At 34.2% G+C, this 18,514-nt stretch overlaps 2 protein-coding genes across 2 annotated transcripts in view; both read right to left on the bottom strand.

Annotated features, from left to right (window-relative positions):
- Positions 1-15,858, bottom strand: part of LOC142353351 (serine/threonine-protein kinase 36-like) — a 97,682-nt gene extending 81,824 nt beyond the window's left edge. Inside the window, exons 1-6 of the mRNA XM_075405584.1 lie at positions 15,704-15,858; positions 15,303-15,443; positions 10,259-10,336; positions 9,840-9,970; positions 4,115-4,231; positions 3,851-3,941 (exon numbers count right to left, since the gene is read on the bottom strand). Of these exons, the coding sequence (XP_075261699.1) occupies positions 3,851-3,941; positions 4,115-4,231; positions 9,840-9,970; positions 10,259-10,336; positions 15,303-15,443; positions 15,704-15,787 (642 nt within the window). The 5' untranslated portion in view covers positions 15,788-15,858. The remainder of the gene's footprint in view (positions 1-3,850; positions 3,942-4,114; positions 4,232-9,839; positions 9,971-10,258; positions 10,337-15,302; positions 15,444-15,703) is intronic.
- A 52-nt stretch (positions 15,859-15,910) lies between these two features.
- Positions 15,911-17,063, bottom strand: LOC142353353 (phosphatidylinositol N-acetylglucosaminyltransferase subunit C-like). The gene has a single exon (XM_075405585.1). The coding sequence runs from the start codon at positions 16,785-16,787 to the stop codon at positions 15,933-15,935; it is 855 nt and encodes a 284-aa protein (XP_075261700.1). The 5' UTR covers positions 16,788-17,063; the 3' UTR covers positions 15,911-15,932.
- Between the last annotated feature and the right edge of the window lie 1,451 nt (positions 17,064-18,514).

Here is an 18,514-nt window from a genome sequence, read left to right as displayed (position 1 = left end):
CAGCCATTTCCACTTTCGATATTTACCCTATACCCCACAAGCAAACCATAAAAAAAGTTTCATTGGCCCCTTGTAGTCAAAAATACAAAACAAAAACTATCTAAAAAAGTTTTTAAGTGGGCAAAACCAACACATATACCTCAATATACCTCAAACATAGCCGGAAGATTGCCGGAAAATAGCCGCCGTTGACGCGCATGATGCACATCAGGATTCAAACAGAGAAAAAAAGGGAGAAATTGACCTATTTTTTTCTACTTTTTTCAGTGTCAAAAAGTTTTAATTCGGCGTGAAGATTCGGTTGGATTCTAAAACTATACTTATTTCAGCTTCTAAACTGAAAGCTAATAAGCTTAATATCAATATCAGCTAGCAAACACTCTAATGAACATTGAAAACCTAATTCTCAATGACTTAATGACCGGGCTTTAATTGTTTATCCCGTCTCTTTTGATTTTGCTCCTTTGACCTTGACTGTATTCACTATCTTGCGTATTTCATTGAGTGAATGGAGTTAAAACCATTCAGTTGAAACAGTGGGTGAACGTGAACGTTGTGACTCACGTAAAACAAAAAACGTGAAAAGCGAGAAAGAGAAATTTGGTCCAAACAAAAAACTAAGCCTCGAATGAACTATGAACGGATTGGGAAAACCATTAAGAAAAAAAATCCGATCCCAAAAATCAAAAAATCAAAGTGAAATTTCCGCATGTGAACAAAATACCGCTAGCTACAAAGCGAATTTTTGTTCAAGCACCGTTTTCTCACTCTACTTTAAAATTAGAGCAAAAAAAAACCACTCGCTTTTTCGCTCTACTTCCTGCTTCGGCGTGACCAAAATCACTACTCCAATTTGATTTCTAAAATCATGAAAATGTGTGGAAAGATCTTAAAAAACACAGCCGGAAAAACTCCGGAAACGACTCGAAGTGGAAAACCATTTAAACCCCATCCAACTACTCATCAGACAAAACGTGCCTCAACTAATTTATGATTATCTTGAAACAAAACCATAAAACAAAAAAGTATAAACAAGAAAATCAAATCTGTTAAAATATGATTAAAATTGATCAAATTTTGCTATAAATTGAGATACCGAATCAACTAATTCTCCCAAAATTACTTCATCAAAACAACTAGTACTTACTTAAACCATTAATGTGATTTTTTTTAAAAAAATATCTTTGGCCAAATTACGAAAAAAAAGCTCTAAAAACAACTTGCACTAAAAAACTGGAAAATAGTTAATAAATTTTTTAATATTACAAAAGCATATAATTCCAAAGAAAACGTCCTTTCAGCCAATAATGTATCCAGATGCTCGCAAAATAATCGACAAAAAATAATAGGCCACGAAACTTGTCTAAAAAACAGAAAAACGGAAAATTGCAAAAAATTAAGATAATAGTTCCAATTTTTGCCATTTTTTTTGTCATATTTCTCAATAAAAAAAATCATATCCATAAAACTAACCAATTGCTATATCAAATTTGGCCAAGTAGAAGGGGTCTTTTCAAAACCCTTTAGAGCCAGTAAAACAAACCAATCGTCAAAAAAAAACGCAAAAATTAGCCCAGAAATCAGCAAAATATATGAAAACCGAATAAGCCTAAAATTAGCATAAATTAACCTCTGAAATAGCATAAAAATCATAAGAATTTTAGAAACCTTCGAACCACTTCTAAAACCAGCCTAAAATGAAAACAAACCATAACAAAACCTCTTAACCAAAAAAATGAAAAAAAAAAACTGCTTTAAAATGCCGCACGTGAACAGAAAATTTAGCTCGTTTACTAACGTTTTTTCACACCTTAATTTCTCGCTGACTTGGAAACAGCGATATGAACAAAAAACCACTCTCTTTTTGCTCCACTCTTCATTTTGTTAGCAACAAAATCACTAACTTTTTCACAAGTTTTATTTCCCGCTTCAAAATTCACTCCAATAAAATTGATTAAAAAGAGGACTTCTCCAATAGTCCTCTTCGAGTCGTAAAAAAGCCGGCACCCCAATACAATTCAAATTCTTTGAATTGTAAAAAAAGAAAGAAACGCGCCTAATTAATAGCCGTTTGAGAGGCTGATGGCAGCTATCAAAAAAACAGTCAGGAAAAAAAAGTCTACCTGGTACAACAGCGCCATGGACTGGGCGTCAATCGAATACCTATCGAACAAAAAAAATTAAAACACAGCCGGCAGATTGCCGGAATAGCTGCCAAAGAATAGACATGCGTGCCATATAATAGAGATAGAAAGATACAGATCTAAATTGAAAAAAAATCGACGCCGCTCAAAAAACTAGGCTAAAAAAAATTCAGCGATAAATTAATAAAGCTTGTTAAAATTCATTCCACAGAAGCCTCTTATTAGGGACCTTTACTACACAAATGAGTTCCTTTGACCTTAAACCAATGAATTTAAACTTAAGTTTTAAAGTGCAAAAGTCATTTTATTGAGTGAGGTAACTCACGTATGATCAAAATCTAATCACGCAAATAACCTAAAAACTTTCGCTAAAGCGAGTGAGAAATGACGTCACGCGCGCAAATGCCGTTAGTGAGAGGAAGAAGTCATTCAGAAAATTTGACTTTTTCAGCTTTGCTGTGTGAACAAATGTAGAATGAAAAAAGAGCGTCAGACGACGAAACAAAAAAACATAGCAGGACAAGTCCTGACGTACAATTCAAAGAATTTTCATTGACTAAACAGCAAAACTAGACCTAGAATGGACTATGAGTGATTAGAGAAAACCATTTAAAAAAATCAGATGAAAAAAAAACGAAAAAAAAAACAGAAAATCAATGTCAAAATGCCGCATGTGAACAAAAAACCACTAGCGAGAAATGAAAATTTAGTTCAAGCAAAAAACTAGGCCTAGAATGAGCTGTGAATGGATTGGGAAAACGATCTAGAAAAAAATCCGATCCAAAAAATCGACAAAACAGTAAAAATCAGTGAAATTGCCGCATGTGAACAAAAAACCACTACCGAGAAACCAAATTTTTGTTCAAACACCATTTTCTCACTCTACTTTAAATTTAGAGCGAAAAAATTTCACGCCGCTAAGCCACTCCCTTTTCGCTCCATTTCCTGTTTCGGCGTGATCAAAATCACTACTCCAATTTGACTTCAAAAATCATGAAAATGTCTTAACAGATCTTTAAAAAAAGACAGCGCCTCAATACAATTCAAATTCTTTGAATTGTAAAAAAACCAAGAGCACCGCAATATAGCTACGCTCAGCTTACAGCTCCGCAGCTATAAAAAAGATGCACAATTTGGGCTCAAAACTTCCAAGTGATCTTTTCACCTTGAATTTAATGTTCACTGGGCTTTTACGGTTTATCCCTTTATGAAAAAAAATTCATCGAAAAAATGTATGATCACATCTTACAACAGACTGCATTTGATTGTAAAAAAGGAGAGCTGGTTTGAAAAGAATCCTCAGCTATGCTAGCACAATTCTTCACTAAAAAAATTTTAGTCGGTTTAATCGTTAAGAGCAAAAAGAATTTCATTTAAAGAAAACCAGATCCAACCAATATTTTTTCAATCGTTAGATTGATAAAAGAGCATCCACATTTTGGAGGCAACCCAGTCCAAATGAGTGTTTATGTTCAACAATAGCAGATTTTTGCCAATATTCTGTGCTATAAAGATGATACTACAAGAAAAATGCTACTAGCTAGATCAAAACAGCTAGTTTATTTTAACTTAATTTTGCGTTAAATCGTCATCAAACACTCATTTTTGAGATTTTGATAAAAAAGAATCGGCATTTAAATAGAAATATTGTTATTTTGCAATGAAGCAGTATTCGTTTGGTTGACTGATAGTTGAGTTGTACTAACTTTGACGATGAGGTTGATCAGTTGGAAGATACTGTTTGTGTAGAAAGGAGGCTGTCCCACAAACAACTCATAAAGAATGCAGCCCAGAGACCTGCCAAAAATAAACTAGAATCGATGAAGTTGACAGATTTTTCTCCCTTTGTATACTACCTCTGTAAATTTGACTGCAGTAGTATGAGCTTTTACAAATATTAGGAAAAATACAAGGTATTTTTTTCTACCCGGGAGTAGAAACAATTCCCTGTCGAAGATGTGATGTCTTACCATAAATCTGAGGTGTGGTCATAAGGTCTCTCTTCTACCAACTCAGGTGACATGTAAAGTGGAGTGCCCTTTATTGACGTCAGCACCAACGTGTTACTGCTCATTGCACGCGCAAACCTATAATTCATTCACACTCTCTTCTCTGCAAAGAATATAGACACGTGCACTTATTTATAGCCTTTGTGGTGAGGATTTTGTGGTTACACGAATGTGATCATTCTGATTTTCAGTCAAAATTCCTTTTCATAGGATAGTCTTGTAAGTTATTCATTTAATTCAAGAATCTTATCACTAAGTGATTAGCTCAAAATAAACTCATTACAGTCAAAGAGATAGCCCATTTGAAAATTAACAACACCTTAACTCATCAATGGGCAAAAAGAGGTTGAGGAGAAACTCGTCCACTTCATCCTCATCTTCTGGTACGTTTAGAACTCTAATCAAATTATACACATTTTCGTTGTACCGAGAAGTCAGCAATTGACAACATTAGAATACTTCACCGACGCTACAAAGACAAAACAGTCGACAAATTGCTGGAAAATAGCCGCCGCTGACGCACATCGGGATTGAACCAGAAAAAAAAAGCAAACGTGACAGAATTTGTTTCCGAGTTTTAAAAAATGTTCAGATTTAATGCGCACTTTCAGTTAGATTCAAAAGTTATACTCGATTCAGCTTTTGAACTAAGGCGATGAGGCTTAATACGAAAGCCAGCTAGCAATCGCTCTAATGAACTTCGATAACGTAATGATCGGGCTTTATCGATTTATTATGTTCTCTTGATTTTGCTCTTTTGATATTGACCGTATTCACTACATTGCGTAATTCAATGCGTAAAACCATTTAAAACCCATTCAATTGAAACAGTGACTGGGGTAAAGCGTGAATGTAAAACGAAGAACGTGATCAAACGGTAACGCGAACTAAAAAAAGCCAGAAGAATTCCTGGAAAAGACCCGACGTCGTATCCCCCGAATGAACTGGCTTTTCCGGTTCAAAAGCGATTATATCCGTGAAGAACATATCAATGCAGAGAAAACAACAAAATTAAGTCGGAAAACAAAAGAAAATTTTGCCAGAAAATAATATGAAAAAGTAGTATAATTCATTTATTTTCATACAGTACGAGAACATATACTAAGAAAAAACTTTGTTTCGTGCAAAGAAAACTAGTAATCTAACCACAAAATATCAACTAGCCTTAATGAGCTCACAAGCATCTCCATTTTCAAAGATTTAAAAAACACGAAGTGTAGAAATTATCATTTTTTTGTCAAATTTCATAAAAAGAGCATAAAACTTTATAGCAAACGATACTTTTATCCTTTGTAGTAAACAGACCCCAGAAGCATGAGTCTTTAATTCAATTACCAATAAACTCAATTAAAAAATACAATGAGCAGAAAATCACAAAAAATAGACTAAAATTCAGCAAAATAGTTGAAAAACCATCAAATTAGCGTTAAATTGCTGTTATTTACAAAAAACATAAGAGGTATCAAAAAAGCTGAATATTATTACGTTTGTTAACAACAACCTTCTAGACAACAAAAAACCTTAAACTTAAAAAACAGCTTCAAAAACACGCACGTGAACATAAAAATTCAACCGCTTAGCGAAAATTTCTGTGATACCTACATTTCTCGCTTCCTTTCAAAAGAAATTGTGAACAAAATATCCACTCTATCTTTTCTCAGTTCTTCGAATTTCATCACTGACACAACTTTTTCAAACTTTATGTACTCCCTGAACTTCCGGTTTCTTTGCTCTCTCTCACTTATAAAAAAAAACAACCATAACGCCTCTTCGAGTCGTAAAAGGATAGCGCCTAGATAATAGCAGTTGAGAGGCTGGCGGCGACTTTTAACAGAAATCTAGTAGTTAAACCTTAATGTAAGACCGCTTTAAGAGATCTTATCGCCTTTATAACTTTTTATTTAACCAGCGACAGCAAAAGTTCTGGCACTGTTCTTCACGCCTAAGGAGTTAAAAACTCCAATTTCATCAATAATGCCTTTCTAATAGCTTGCTTCCGACCATTAAAAAGTTATCCAAAGCAATCGAGTTTTGCAGCTTATAGTTGATATAAGTCGAGCAGAATTCGACAGACACTTATGTTGAATTAGGTTTGCGAACGGTAATGAAAATTGACTCACTGTTGTAATGACCATCGAGAACTTATCAAACTCTCAGGCGAAGTCGAGTTGTTGAATAACTTCGAAAGGGTAATAACAACCATGTGGCAATTATTTTAATCAAATCTCGTTGCGATTACAAAAGTTGCATACCTTACAACACACTGAACTTCATTAAACTATCGGTGTGTCATCGCAACGAGAGTTCATTAAAGCATAAAGTTTAGTCTAATTATGAAAATTCTCTTCTTCAATCTGATATCAATAAGGAGCACAATTGAAGCGGAAATTGAATAAGGAGGCTCGGTAATGTGCGTTCGCACATTTTTCGACCCCACTCATCCACATTCTCGACTTATTTGGCTAACAAATGAGGAAGAGATAGAAAACGTTCAAAAATATTCATATCGTTCAACAAACCACTAAAGGAAAAATTAATGCCAAGTTTCAGGGCCGATGAAACTTGTTGTTAATAGGACTACTAGAAAAGACAATCATAAAATTTAAAAATAAAGACCAAAACAATATCAAAATCAAACTCAAATCCGATAAAACCTTAAACAAAAAAAATTGACCTAAACTTCATTAGAAAAGATATGGTACCTGTCCTAAAAGCGACCGGGTAACAGATCGACGAAAAAAGCAAAAGGGGCGAAGTTCAAAAAGAATTTTAGATTTTTGAAAATTATTAAAATCAAAGTGATTAAAATCAATAAATATTAATTCAAATCAATAAATGTTCATCTATATCTACATAGGAAGCAATCAAGACCTGTCATTAAAGTGTACGTCATACGACTACAAAGATGACAACACCGTCAAAATTTAAAAAAGTTCAATTAAACCAGCCCGAATTGGCAGTGAAGGCGTTAAAACAATGTTTGTCACTAAGAACAATAAAAAAGATCAATTGCCTAAATTTTTCCAAGGCCAATGGGACCTACCAATATTTTTATAAATTAAAAAGAGAAGGCTAGTCCTATAAACTGTACAAATATATAAAAATCAAAAACAATTCATTAAATCTCGTAGTAACGAAGGCCCGAAACAAATGGTTGAAAGTGAACCCGTTATAAAGATTAAATTATAGCTCATTGGAAAGGAGTTTTGCCTGTTTTCAAAGACTGAGGTACAAATCAACCGAAAAATGATTAAAAAAATGGCAACGCCAAAAATTCCAGACAAGTTTTTGAAAACAAATATTCTCAAAAGTCATAACAGACATATTTCAACTAAGAGGAATGGATTAACTATTTCAACTAAAAAAATTAAATGGCCAAAGCCATCAGTCAAAACCTATAACCTACAGAGAAATTAATATTTGAATCAACAAAAGTAGTTTTGACATTTCTTACTAATGAGGTTAAGTTACAAGGTAACGAAAATGAGAGCAAAAAGAAGGAGTTAAGTTACAAGGTAACGAAAATGAGAGCAAAAAGAATGAGAGCAAAAAGAACATGAGAGCAAAAAAAATCTCCATCCGTTTTGAAAAATTCTTTTGAGCCATTAAAACAGTTAGCTATAAACTGTTTTCTTTAAGAAGGTTCAATCATGCGTCATGAGGAAGCAATCAAGACATATCCTTATCCGGTAGAGGTCGTACAACCACAAAAGAGAGAAAATGAGGCAAAAAACCCATTAAATTGTGCTTGAGATAACTATCTCAGCGCACAAAAGCATAAACAATTTAACATAATCAATTAATATATTCATTTGCGCCTTTTTCAAAAGCTGTGAATCTCTCGTCATGAGACTACAAAAATAATAACAAATAAAAGCAAAACAAGAAGTCCACTTTACGAAACATTACGTCAAAGCCATAAAAACTATGAGGTTAACTTAGAAACCACGATTTATGCTTGTTGGGCCCCATTTGTTAGTAAATAATATCTGTCAATAAACAAGCCCTGATTTAAAATTCTTGTCAGTAATTAACAGAAAAACAATACGAAAAATGAAAATATTTTAAGGCCGCGCCCTAAAAAAATCTAGATTCTTTTGTAAGGATCCATGGGGAGATCAAGATAAGCCTTGATATTGCTGCGCGTCTAGGAAGACGCTCTATCGTTAAATGGTTGCCAAATAGATCAATTTTTAAACGAAATTTTTCAGTGTTTAAAAAAAATTGCATTTTGTATAAGTATCGAGTTTAAATTTGCAAAAAACCGGCAAAATAATTATTCCAGAAGACTCTTAAAGCCAGCGGGAGTTAAACTAGCTCTCCTTCTGAGCAGACAAAGAATATCTCCGCAGTTTTTTCATGCATACTTTTAGCAAATTTGAAGAAAATGGTCTGAAAAGCATATTTGGGCCCATTTTTGACGAAAAAGTCTGAATTTTCAAAAATTTAGCAAAAATTCTAGCCAAAAAAATCGGATTGAACAACTAACAACCCTCATCTATCTCTAAAGATAAAAATAATAACACTATTGTTTACATTTTAGCTTAAATGACAAAAATTGTGACAAAAATTGAGGAAATTTTAACGAAAGCAACGCCATTCGGCCCAAATGTGAACAAAACTTAAATTCTCGATAACTCCCTGTAAAAAGTGAAATTAAAAAACTTCTTTAATTCCATATTCTACGCTGGACGGGCTTTCCGATGATACCACTCAACTCTTTACGATGATTACATCGATCGGCCGAAATTGACTGAAAAAAACCATTTGAGTGCATAGTTCCTCCCCCCACCATAGTGGGTCGGAACAAAAATTCCACAACGGACTGGTTTTAATTTCAACTAATAATGAAATCTACAAGAGTTAGGAATCAACAATCGTACAAATCAAAATCTATATCACAAACATAAGAACCTCGGGACAGCGAGTTATCAATTACAAATGAAACTATATGAAAACCAGGGTTCTAATTCGAAACCGTAAAATCCGCTCTCAGCTGCTTCGTATTTTTCAGACGATGAGAAATGGAAAACGGACCCCTATTGCAACCTCGGCTGGGTGACACCTAATCAATGCTGCGATAGAAGACCAAGGCATTATCATTCTAGCTACAACTGTTGTTTCCCCAGCTCACCGTGTGACTTGATAACCGATTATATAATCTATCCAATTTTTCAACTTACTCGATCTTGCTTGTTCATTGCTGTTATTGTCATATCACTCTCACTGTTTTTCATAGATTTAATTTAAGATATTTACAGAATTTAATTTAATTCGACCTGAAGCAATAGAGGAAATAATTTCCTTGTGGAAACGTTAGTGATAATTTAAACCTTCTTAGAGATCGGTTGTTATAACTGTCTTAATGTACTGATGTAAAGGTTGAGTTTTTTCTCAGAAATATTCACTGGATAAGTTCTCATTTGATTATTCTGGAAAATTTTTATGTGGTAAGATCAAGTCCTTGCACCATTAATGATTTTGTTTTGAGTGGTAAAAACATTTATACCAAATTTAATTAACGAAATTTAAAAATTCAGTTTATTTATACAACTTCGCCACTCACCCATGTTTATAGCTCCTAGGATATGAACTCAAAATGCAACAGATACAAAATTATCGTCACCACAGACGACGATCTTAAAAACGAGCATTACTTATTTAATACTGTTATTGATGTGCTAACCCGAAATCACACAGTTTCACTTGTCCTGATCTGCCGAGAAGAATGTTTTGGGGTTTCATGTCTCTGTGAATAACTCTGTGAGAGTGAAGGTAGAACAGTGCAGACACTAACTGACTCGCTATTGATTGCACCTGAAAAAAAGACTCTCGTAATTTCATGCCCCCCTTCCAGTAACAATTTATATACTGCTATACAGTAGGTTACTATGTAAAAATGGCGTATGCATTTTAGTGCTGTATAAGATACATGCCCAATAATCTGCACGGGGAGAGGGCATCTTAATACATGTTAAAGGGCCTTAACATGTGGCATATTGCAATTGGTAACAATACAATGTTTTTGTCCTTTGTGGCCGAGATCCACAAATTAGCGCAATATTAACCAAAGTCAGGTGAGACGAATCCTAATGTATAAATCACCTGTTCTTCCGGCAGAGTTCCATCATCCTCCAATACTTGGAACAATTCTCCCTCTGCAAAATCAGTCACTGCACAGACCTAAAAAAATACAAATTACAAATTTAGTTACAAGATTGGAAACGAACAGTCAGATGATTACTAAGTTAATCTGCATCTCCCTAACACACTAAACGGCCCACTCGCAATTGATGGTTACAGCAGGCCCCATAAAATTGAGAATTGTCAAGCACTATTGTGTAAGTATTGCTTATAAGTAAATTCCATTTTAGATTACATCTATATTCCTTGAATTACATCTGTAAAACCTGCTTACCTTTTACTACAATCATGAACTGGTACTTTTAAGAACGATGAACGCATGAAATCTCAGGAGCACTTCTTCAGAGGGACACGAGCACTCGAACAAGAGGACATTCGAAAAAGTTGTTAACTCGAAAGAGCAACGGAAAACTGAGGAACAACTTCTTCACGGAACGAATAGCCAAAACGTGGAATGAACTTCCTGAAGTGATTGAATGTGAAAAGGTAAATTATTTCAAAGCAAGACTGGACAAATTCTGGGAACACGAAACGTTTAAATTTGACCTAGAAAAACATCTAACGTCCAGTAGATACATGTAGCAAAAGAAGTTGCTAGGAAAACAAGAGCTGTGCAAAGAGGAATACCTGCTCACAGAAAAGAAATGATGATGATGAAAGTACAGTAAGTAGTCCAAAAAGGCAAAACATAGCTGGCAGATTGCCAGAAAATAGCCGCAATAGCTTCGCAGACCTGCAGTTTTATAAAAGAGAGACAAAAAAATCGTCTTTTCATTAATGGCTGAAAGGTTATATTTTGATTAAAAATCTGTATGGGTTTTTGCTGCCCCTATTAGCTGCTCTAAATTAACCTCCATTATAGAGTGACACACACCCATTTGACCTTATCTCTTTGAATTAAAGTAAATAAAAGTCAATTTCAAAGTGAGGAAGTCATTTTTGAGAGTGAGGTAAGTCAAGTGTGACCTAAAATTTAATCACGCGAATAAAATTTAATCACGCGAAATTTAATCACGCGAATTTAACCACTAAGAGCGAAAATGACGTCACGCACGCATTTCAGTTGAAATTGCATGAACTAATGAACAAAAAGCCGATTTGAAGTGGTTGTCACGTCATATGGTCATAACAAAAATCGCGACGACGAAATAAAAAACAATATAGCAGGACAAGTCCTGAAAAACAATTCAAAGAATTGAATGAGGAACTCAGACGTACTCTACCTGACCAGCAGATCAACTGAACAATGCCAGCCAGAACACAAACAAAATCTCAAAAAATTGAGAAAAAAAAGGAATCAAAACTAAACAAAAATAAACTCATTGCTAAAACTCTTGAAGCTTTTAAACCAAAGGCTAAATTTTTTCCCTTTGAAAATAAATATAACTAAAAAAAGAGAAATCAATTGCAACTTAAAAGGAATTGTTGCTGAAAATCGCAATAAAATATCTTCAGAATCATTTCTGTGTCTCTAGAGGCTAATCAGTAACCCAATTCCAAGCTATAAAAAAACATTGGCTCATTGATCGATAGCCAATAATTTTTAGAAAAAATCTCAAACTTCAAAAAATAGAAATTCGTTCTATTAAAATGTTGAAAGCCAATCAATTGCCCGCTAGCAACTGATTTATAGCACACTATCAAACCCTGGATGATAAGATTGCCTGGCTACTGAGGCAAGAAAAAATAAATAAAATAAATGTTTTGAAAAAACTTGAAAAAATTGCAAATTTTATCAAAAAACTTCTAGAAGTCGAAAGGTTAAATTAATGAAAACAAATCCATTGAAACTAAAAACCATGCAGTAAATTTTATCAGAACGTGGAATATGTTTTCTAGAAAATTCGAGACACTAAAATGTTAAAAAAGATTCCATTGTTACTAGAAACTATGCAGTGTCCTATTAACAAACCTCAATGGAGATTGGCTGGTCCCTGAAGCTCAAAAAAACGAAAAATTTCAAAAACTTGAAAATGCGAATTTTGTCAAAAAAATTTGTGGTATTCAAAAGTTGAAACCTTTTAAAAGGCAACTAGAAATTTTTCAGAAACTTATTATCTAACCCCTGATGAGGTTTAATGGCCCCTGTATTTTTAATGAGAATAAATTTCAAAAAATATGAAAAAAATTGCAAGTTTTGTCAAAAAATGCTCAAATTCATGATGGCAAAATGTTGAAAACCATTCCACTACCACTAGAAACTAAGCAGTAATCTATCATCAAACCCTTGATCAAACTCTAGAGGAGGCTTCTTGACATCTACATCTAAAACATGACAAAAATTTTCAAGAAACCTAAAAAAAATTGCAAAAATTAGTATAATTTTGCGTGTTTGTGTTTGTAGTACCAAAACATATAGCTCTTAAAAGGGTCATAACAAGCAATTTTGTCTCACAAAAGATCTTCATTAACTTTTAAAAACTTCAACCTAAGACTAATCAAACAAAAAAAACTAAAAAAAAAACACAAAAAACATGAAAAATCGCACCCTTTTGAGCCCAAAAACTCCTAAAAATGACCTTTCACCATTAAATTAAGGCGATCCCATCAGCTTCACCACTCTGAGCACTTGAAGGAATACTAAAACCCACTTTTGGCCTCTAATGAATCTTAATGCCCGCTGGGCTTTACCTGTTTATCCCGTTTTGAAAGATATATGTCATCCAAAAATGTGTGAACACATCTTAAAAAAACACAGCGCACCAATACAATTCAAAATCTTTGAACTGTAATAGCAGGAAAAATCCTGACGTACAATTCAAAGAATTTACATGGACTAAACAGAAAACTAAACCTAAAGTGGACTATGAAAGGATTCGGGAAACCATTTAGGAAAAAAATCAAATCCAAAAAATCGAAAAAACAGTAAAAATCAAAGTGAAATTGCCGCATGTGAACAAAAAATCAATAACGAGAAAGCGAATTTTTGTTCAAACACTGTTTTCTCACTACTTTAAAATTAGAGCGAAAAAATTTCACGCCGCGAAATCACTCGCTTTTTCGCTCCATTTCCTGTTTCGGCGTGACCAAAATCACCACTCCAATTTGACTTCAAAAATCATGAAAATGTGTGAACAGATCTTTAAAAAAAGACAGCGCACCAATAAAATTCAAATTCTTTGAATTGTAAAAAACCAAGTGAAGGCCAATAATAGCCCCAGCTATCGCTGTGCGGCTATTAAAAAGCAGACATCAGTAACAAAATTTTGCAACAATAAAGCCTCAATCTCAGCCGGTTGAGGATTCCATAAGTACTGTTGTCGAGGAAGGGAGGCTTTTATGTTGACTATGACTCCCTTTTGTTTGATTTTCATTTACTTGTTTTATGACTTGATAATTTTCATCTCATTTTTAAATTAAAGTATGCATCTCTTAAATAATATGTAAAACCTGATTTTGACAAAGTGTTTGGTTGGGTAACTTATGTTTGAAATCAGTTCTAAGTTAAATTGATTCCCAGAAAGTTTTATTACCATCACTTTTGGACCCACAAATCACCATGGTACCAACGCAATTGAGTCTTTGCCTTTTGTTTCTTCCCAAAAACCCTCACAATCGGGTCTTCAAAATAAACCCTTCCCCGTATCCACCCATGCCCAATTTTGTCTCGCAAAAGATCTTCATTAACTTTTAAAAACTTCAACCTAAGACTAATCAAACAAAAAAACTAAAAAAACAAAAAACATGAAAAATCGCACCATTTTGAGCCCAAAAACTCCTAAAAATGACCTTTTACCATTAAATTAAGGCGATCCCATCAGCTTCACCACTCCGAGCACTTGAAGGACTACTAAAACCCACTTTTGGCCTTTAATGAAATTTAATGCCCGCATGGCTTTACCTATTTATCCAGTTTTGAAAGATAAATGTCATCGAAAAATGTGTGAACACATCTTAAAAAAAACACAGCGCACCAATACAATTCAAAATCTTTGAACCAGCAGGAAAAATCCTGACGTACAATTCAAAGAATTTACATGGACTAAACAGAAAACTAAACCTAAAACGGACTATGAAAGGATTCGGGAAACCATTAAGAAAATCAAATCCAAAAAATCGAAAAAACAGTAAAAATCAAAGAGAAATTGCCGCATGTGAACAAAAAATCACTAACGAGAAAGCGAATTTTTGTTCAAACACTGTTTTCTCACTACTTTAAAATTAGAGCGAAAAAATTTCACGCCGCAAAATCACTCGCTTTTTCGCTCCATTTCCTGTTTCGGCGTGACCAAAATCACTACTCCAATATGACTTCAAAAATCATGAAAATGTGTGAACAGATCTTTAAAAAAAGACAGCGCACCAATACAATTCAAATTCTTTGAATTGTAAAAAACCAAGTGAAGGCCAATAATAGCCCCAGCTATCGCTGTGCGGCTATTAAAAAGCAGACATCAATTACAAAATTTTGCAACAATAAAGCCTCAATCTCAGCCGGTTGAGGATTCCATAAGTACTGTTGTTGAGGAAGGGAGGCTTTTATGTTGACTATGATTCTCCTTTGTTTGATTTTCATTTACTTGTTTTATGACTTGATAATTTTCATCTCATTTTTAAATTAAAGTATGCATCTCTTAAATAATATGTAAAACCTGATTTTGACAAAGTGTTTGGTTGGGTAACTCATGTTTGAAATCAGTTCTAAGTTTAGTTGATTCCCAGAAAGTTTTATTACCATCACTTTTGGACCCACAAATCACCATGGTACCAACGCAATTGAGTCTTTGCCTTTTGTTTCTTCTCAAAACCCCTCACAATCGGGTCTTCAAATTAAACCCTTCCCCGTATCCAACCATGCCCAATTTTCTCTCCTCTCCTTTTTTACATTCGCTCGAGACCTTTCTATAAACACTGTTTTTGACCACCTTTCCGAAAAGGTTGACTTGTTTGCTATCATTGATCAATAAAGTATATTTCCGAAATCTATATCCACAGTGTAAAATGCTTAAAATGGGACTTCTAGTTATGCGATGCTGTTTTCTTATATTACTTGTTTGCTATATACCTCATTTTGGGTCTCAAAAGTGTCAATCATTTCGACAATGTTGTCATGATGCATCGATTTCATGATCTCGATCTCGCGCCTCAGTGTTCGTAATTCTTTCTCAGTCCTTCCGATTTTGGAGATAAATTTCATCGCAACCACCTAAAACAATAAGGCGAAATTGACATTGAACAAATAACAGGCTAAATTGACCTTAATGTGAACAAAAAAACTTTTGAAAAAGCTTAATTTTTTTGCAAAAGAAATGAAATTCTGTGTCATCATCTGTTATAAAAATAAGTGGGATTCAAAAAACATCCATATATGGCCGAAACTAACTGCATTCTCAAATGAAAAACTTTGAGAGAGCAGAATTGATGAAAGACGAGATAACCGTTGACTGCAAACTGAGAAAGATTCACCTGGCCACAAAATTTTTTTCGTCCTTTGTACACTTTGCCAAAAGACCCTTCTCCTATCAGCTCCAGGACATGATAACTTTCCATGTTTGAGCTTTCTGTCAACTTGTACTATCGGTACTAAAATACTTTTGGGCTCATGATTCCATCTGAAAAGATAAACCAAATTGTTTGATTCAAGTGAGACGGCTTTCATTGTTCACCAACAGATTGAGTTTAAAAAAATCTAATTTTAATCAACTTTTAAGACAGCTTCGTCCCAAGGGCCATGGATTGTGTTTTTCATGCACTGCATCTTTACAAATACGAAAGGCAAAATAAGCAATATTGAGGTGAAAAGTAAAACTATCAAGCAAAAAGCAACTAGATTGATAAACGCAAAAGCCGAGGTAACCGATATAGTGATCAACACGTTAATAACAACCGTATGAATAGGATACTTTTCACGCATCACTTCCGTAAATTTTGGCGCATACGCAAAGAAAACAAAAGATTGAATAACCATTGTAAAAGTATGCACTGTTCCGTCCAAACGTGAAGCTAGAAGAACCGACACAAAAATTGCACAATTGAGAGATATAGGGCTAAACAATAAGCTCGAGTACGTACCATAATTATGGAACAAAATATTCAGCAAGAAGCAGATAGTAGACAATGCGTAAATAGTATCAGAACTTATTTCAGCTGTCAAGGTGTTCAGCACAGGGGACAGTATAAAAACGAGACAGGCTAAAAGGCTGAATCGCCTGAAATCGTTCACAAGCATTTTGGGTTTCGACCTGTTCATATCTATTTCGGCATGTGCGTGATAAATTAGGTAACAAACTCCAACGAAGAGAAGCATAAAAGCTAAAACGGGCAAAGGGCTGAGACGTTCATGTGAGAACAAAACAAAAATTCCGATTTCTAGCAAGACAAAGGATATGTGTTGCGCTATGTATGAGCTTGTTTCCGAAACAGCAACGAAATCATACAGTTCCACATTTAAATTTTTTCGCAAATCTTGAAGGAATGAATTGGGTACGTAATTATCTGGCCTGTCAACTCTCCTGTATAAAATTTTCATTGAGCTAGAGCGTATTCTCATTTCCTCTCTGAAATATCATGTGCACTGAAACTTGAGATCTTTTTGTCGGTAGCTACTTCGTTTGTTCGGCAATGAGGTTAAGTTTTTCGTGTAATTTGTTTCAAGCTCATGTCTCTGTTTGATCGAAAATAAAGAGATGTTGGTTAGGATCTATTCGCCCCCTTCTTAGGCATACAACTGTTTCGCCCCCAAGCGCACATGCTACTTCTTACATAGTAACATGCTATGCAAAAACATATACTGAACGGCAAAAGTAAGTTAGCACCCCCTAATTTTACGAAATAAAAATTCAATTTTTGAGGCAATATTACTCCAAGTTCGATTAAATTTCGAAAACAATTTTTACACCATTGATTCCCTACACTAGTCCTCCTCTCGTCTACCTGTGAAATTAAAATAAAACAAATTGTTCTCGCACCAGAAATCCCGTTGTAAAGCTGACAAACTCCATCTAATGTATTTGAGGGGCGTAAAAAAACTCCGTGACAAGGAAAACATCAGGCCTTAAAAGCTACGCCAGGATTAACTTATTATTATTTTCATTAGCAAATTATTAATTTTAGGGATCTCTTCATGGAGGAAAATGTTTGCGCCAACGATTTATTATTTGCAAGTTTAATTTCATTTATTACACCAAAATTTCAATCTTTATTTTGGAGTTTTTGAAACTCCCGGGTATATTGTTTTCTATTCATTAAACGGAGTTTTTACTTCATTCCTATCTGTTGTTATCCTTTACTTGTTGGATTTGACAAATTTCGAATAAACATGTAACAAAATAATATTTTAATTTCAATAGTCAATATTTTTTCATTTGAACTAATACCTCAATATCAATTCTCGCCCCCGGTACTCGCAGCACATATTTAGCTGCGGCTAAGCTTTTTGATGTAGATCACTCCTATTGTGATCAGTTTTTCAACCACGCGACATGCACCTAGAATCTCCCATTCAATACTGTGCGCTGTACCACAACATTCAACGAGTTGTTATCGCACAGGTGAACTATTATTTCAGATGGAAAAATTTTCACTATTGTATTTGAAAGATTTTTTGGTACATGTTAATTCGCAATTTTTCAACCCCAACAAGTAAAGGATAACAACAGCTAGAAATGAAAGAAAAAAACTCCTCATTAGGAATAAAAGACTTTTTCGGGAATTTCAAAATTTCCAGAATGAAGATTGAAATAACTTTGAACATCAATGTAGATATCTGTAAAGAAATTATTTTCGAGTGGTACTCTAATATCCGTGAACTGTCTACGGTTACGGTTTGGGTTGGGTGTTATTCTTAAGCACTTTAAACCTCGGAGTTACTGAATTTCGGACTTAATTGAGCAGATGTAAATGTACAATCAGTTTAATACAAAGTTAGATCTATTGCTTATAAATATTAGAAGTTTTGTGAAGATGTAAAGCAATTATTTAAAGAGAGGCAGCTCGATTGTGTAAGGTTTAGTTTTGATTATGTTATTTGGTTTCAGACCTATCAATGGTTAATTAATCTTAGGTTATTTTTACTCATTTTCGTTAATCTTTTTTGGATTTTCTCATAGTTATTTTCTACTGCACGGGTCCCTGTTAGTTAAACTAACAGATAACAGGTTTACCTGCTTGACGAATTCCGTCATGAACAAACATTCCTTGACGTGTCCCGTCAAGATGAAATTCCATGATGATTCCCACCATTATTTATGATGCTTTCTCTATATTGTTAAAATCCGG

The sequence above is a fragment of the Convolutriloba macropyga genome, chromosome 14 (assembly GCF_964194025.1).
Source record: "Convolutriloba macropyga chromosome 14, txConMacr16.3, whole genome shotgun sequence".
Classification (NCBI taxonomy): Eukaryota; Metazoa; Xenacoelomorpha; order Acoela; family Convolutidae; genus Convolutriloba; species Convolutriloba macropyga.
This window is presented reverse-complemented; position numbering and strand designations above follow the sequence as displayed.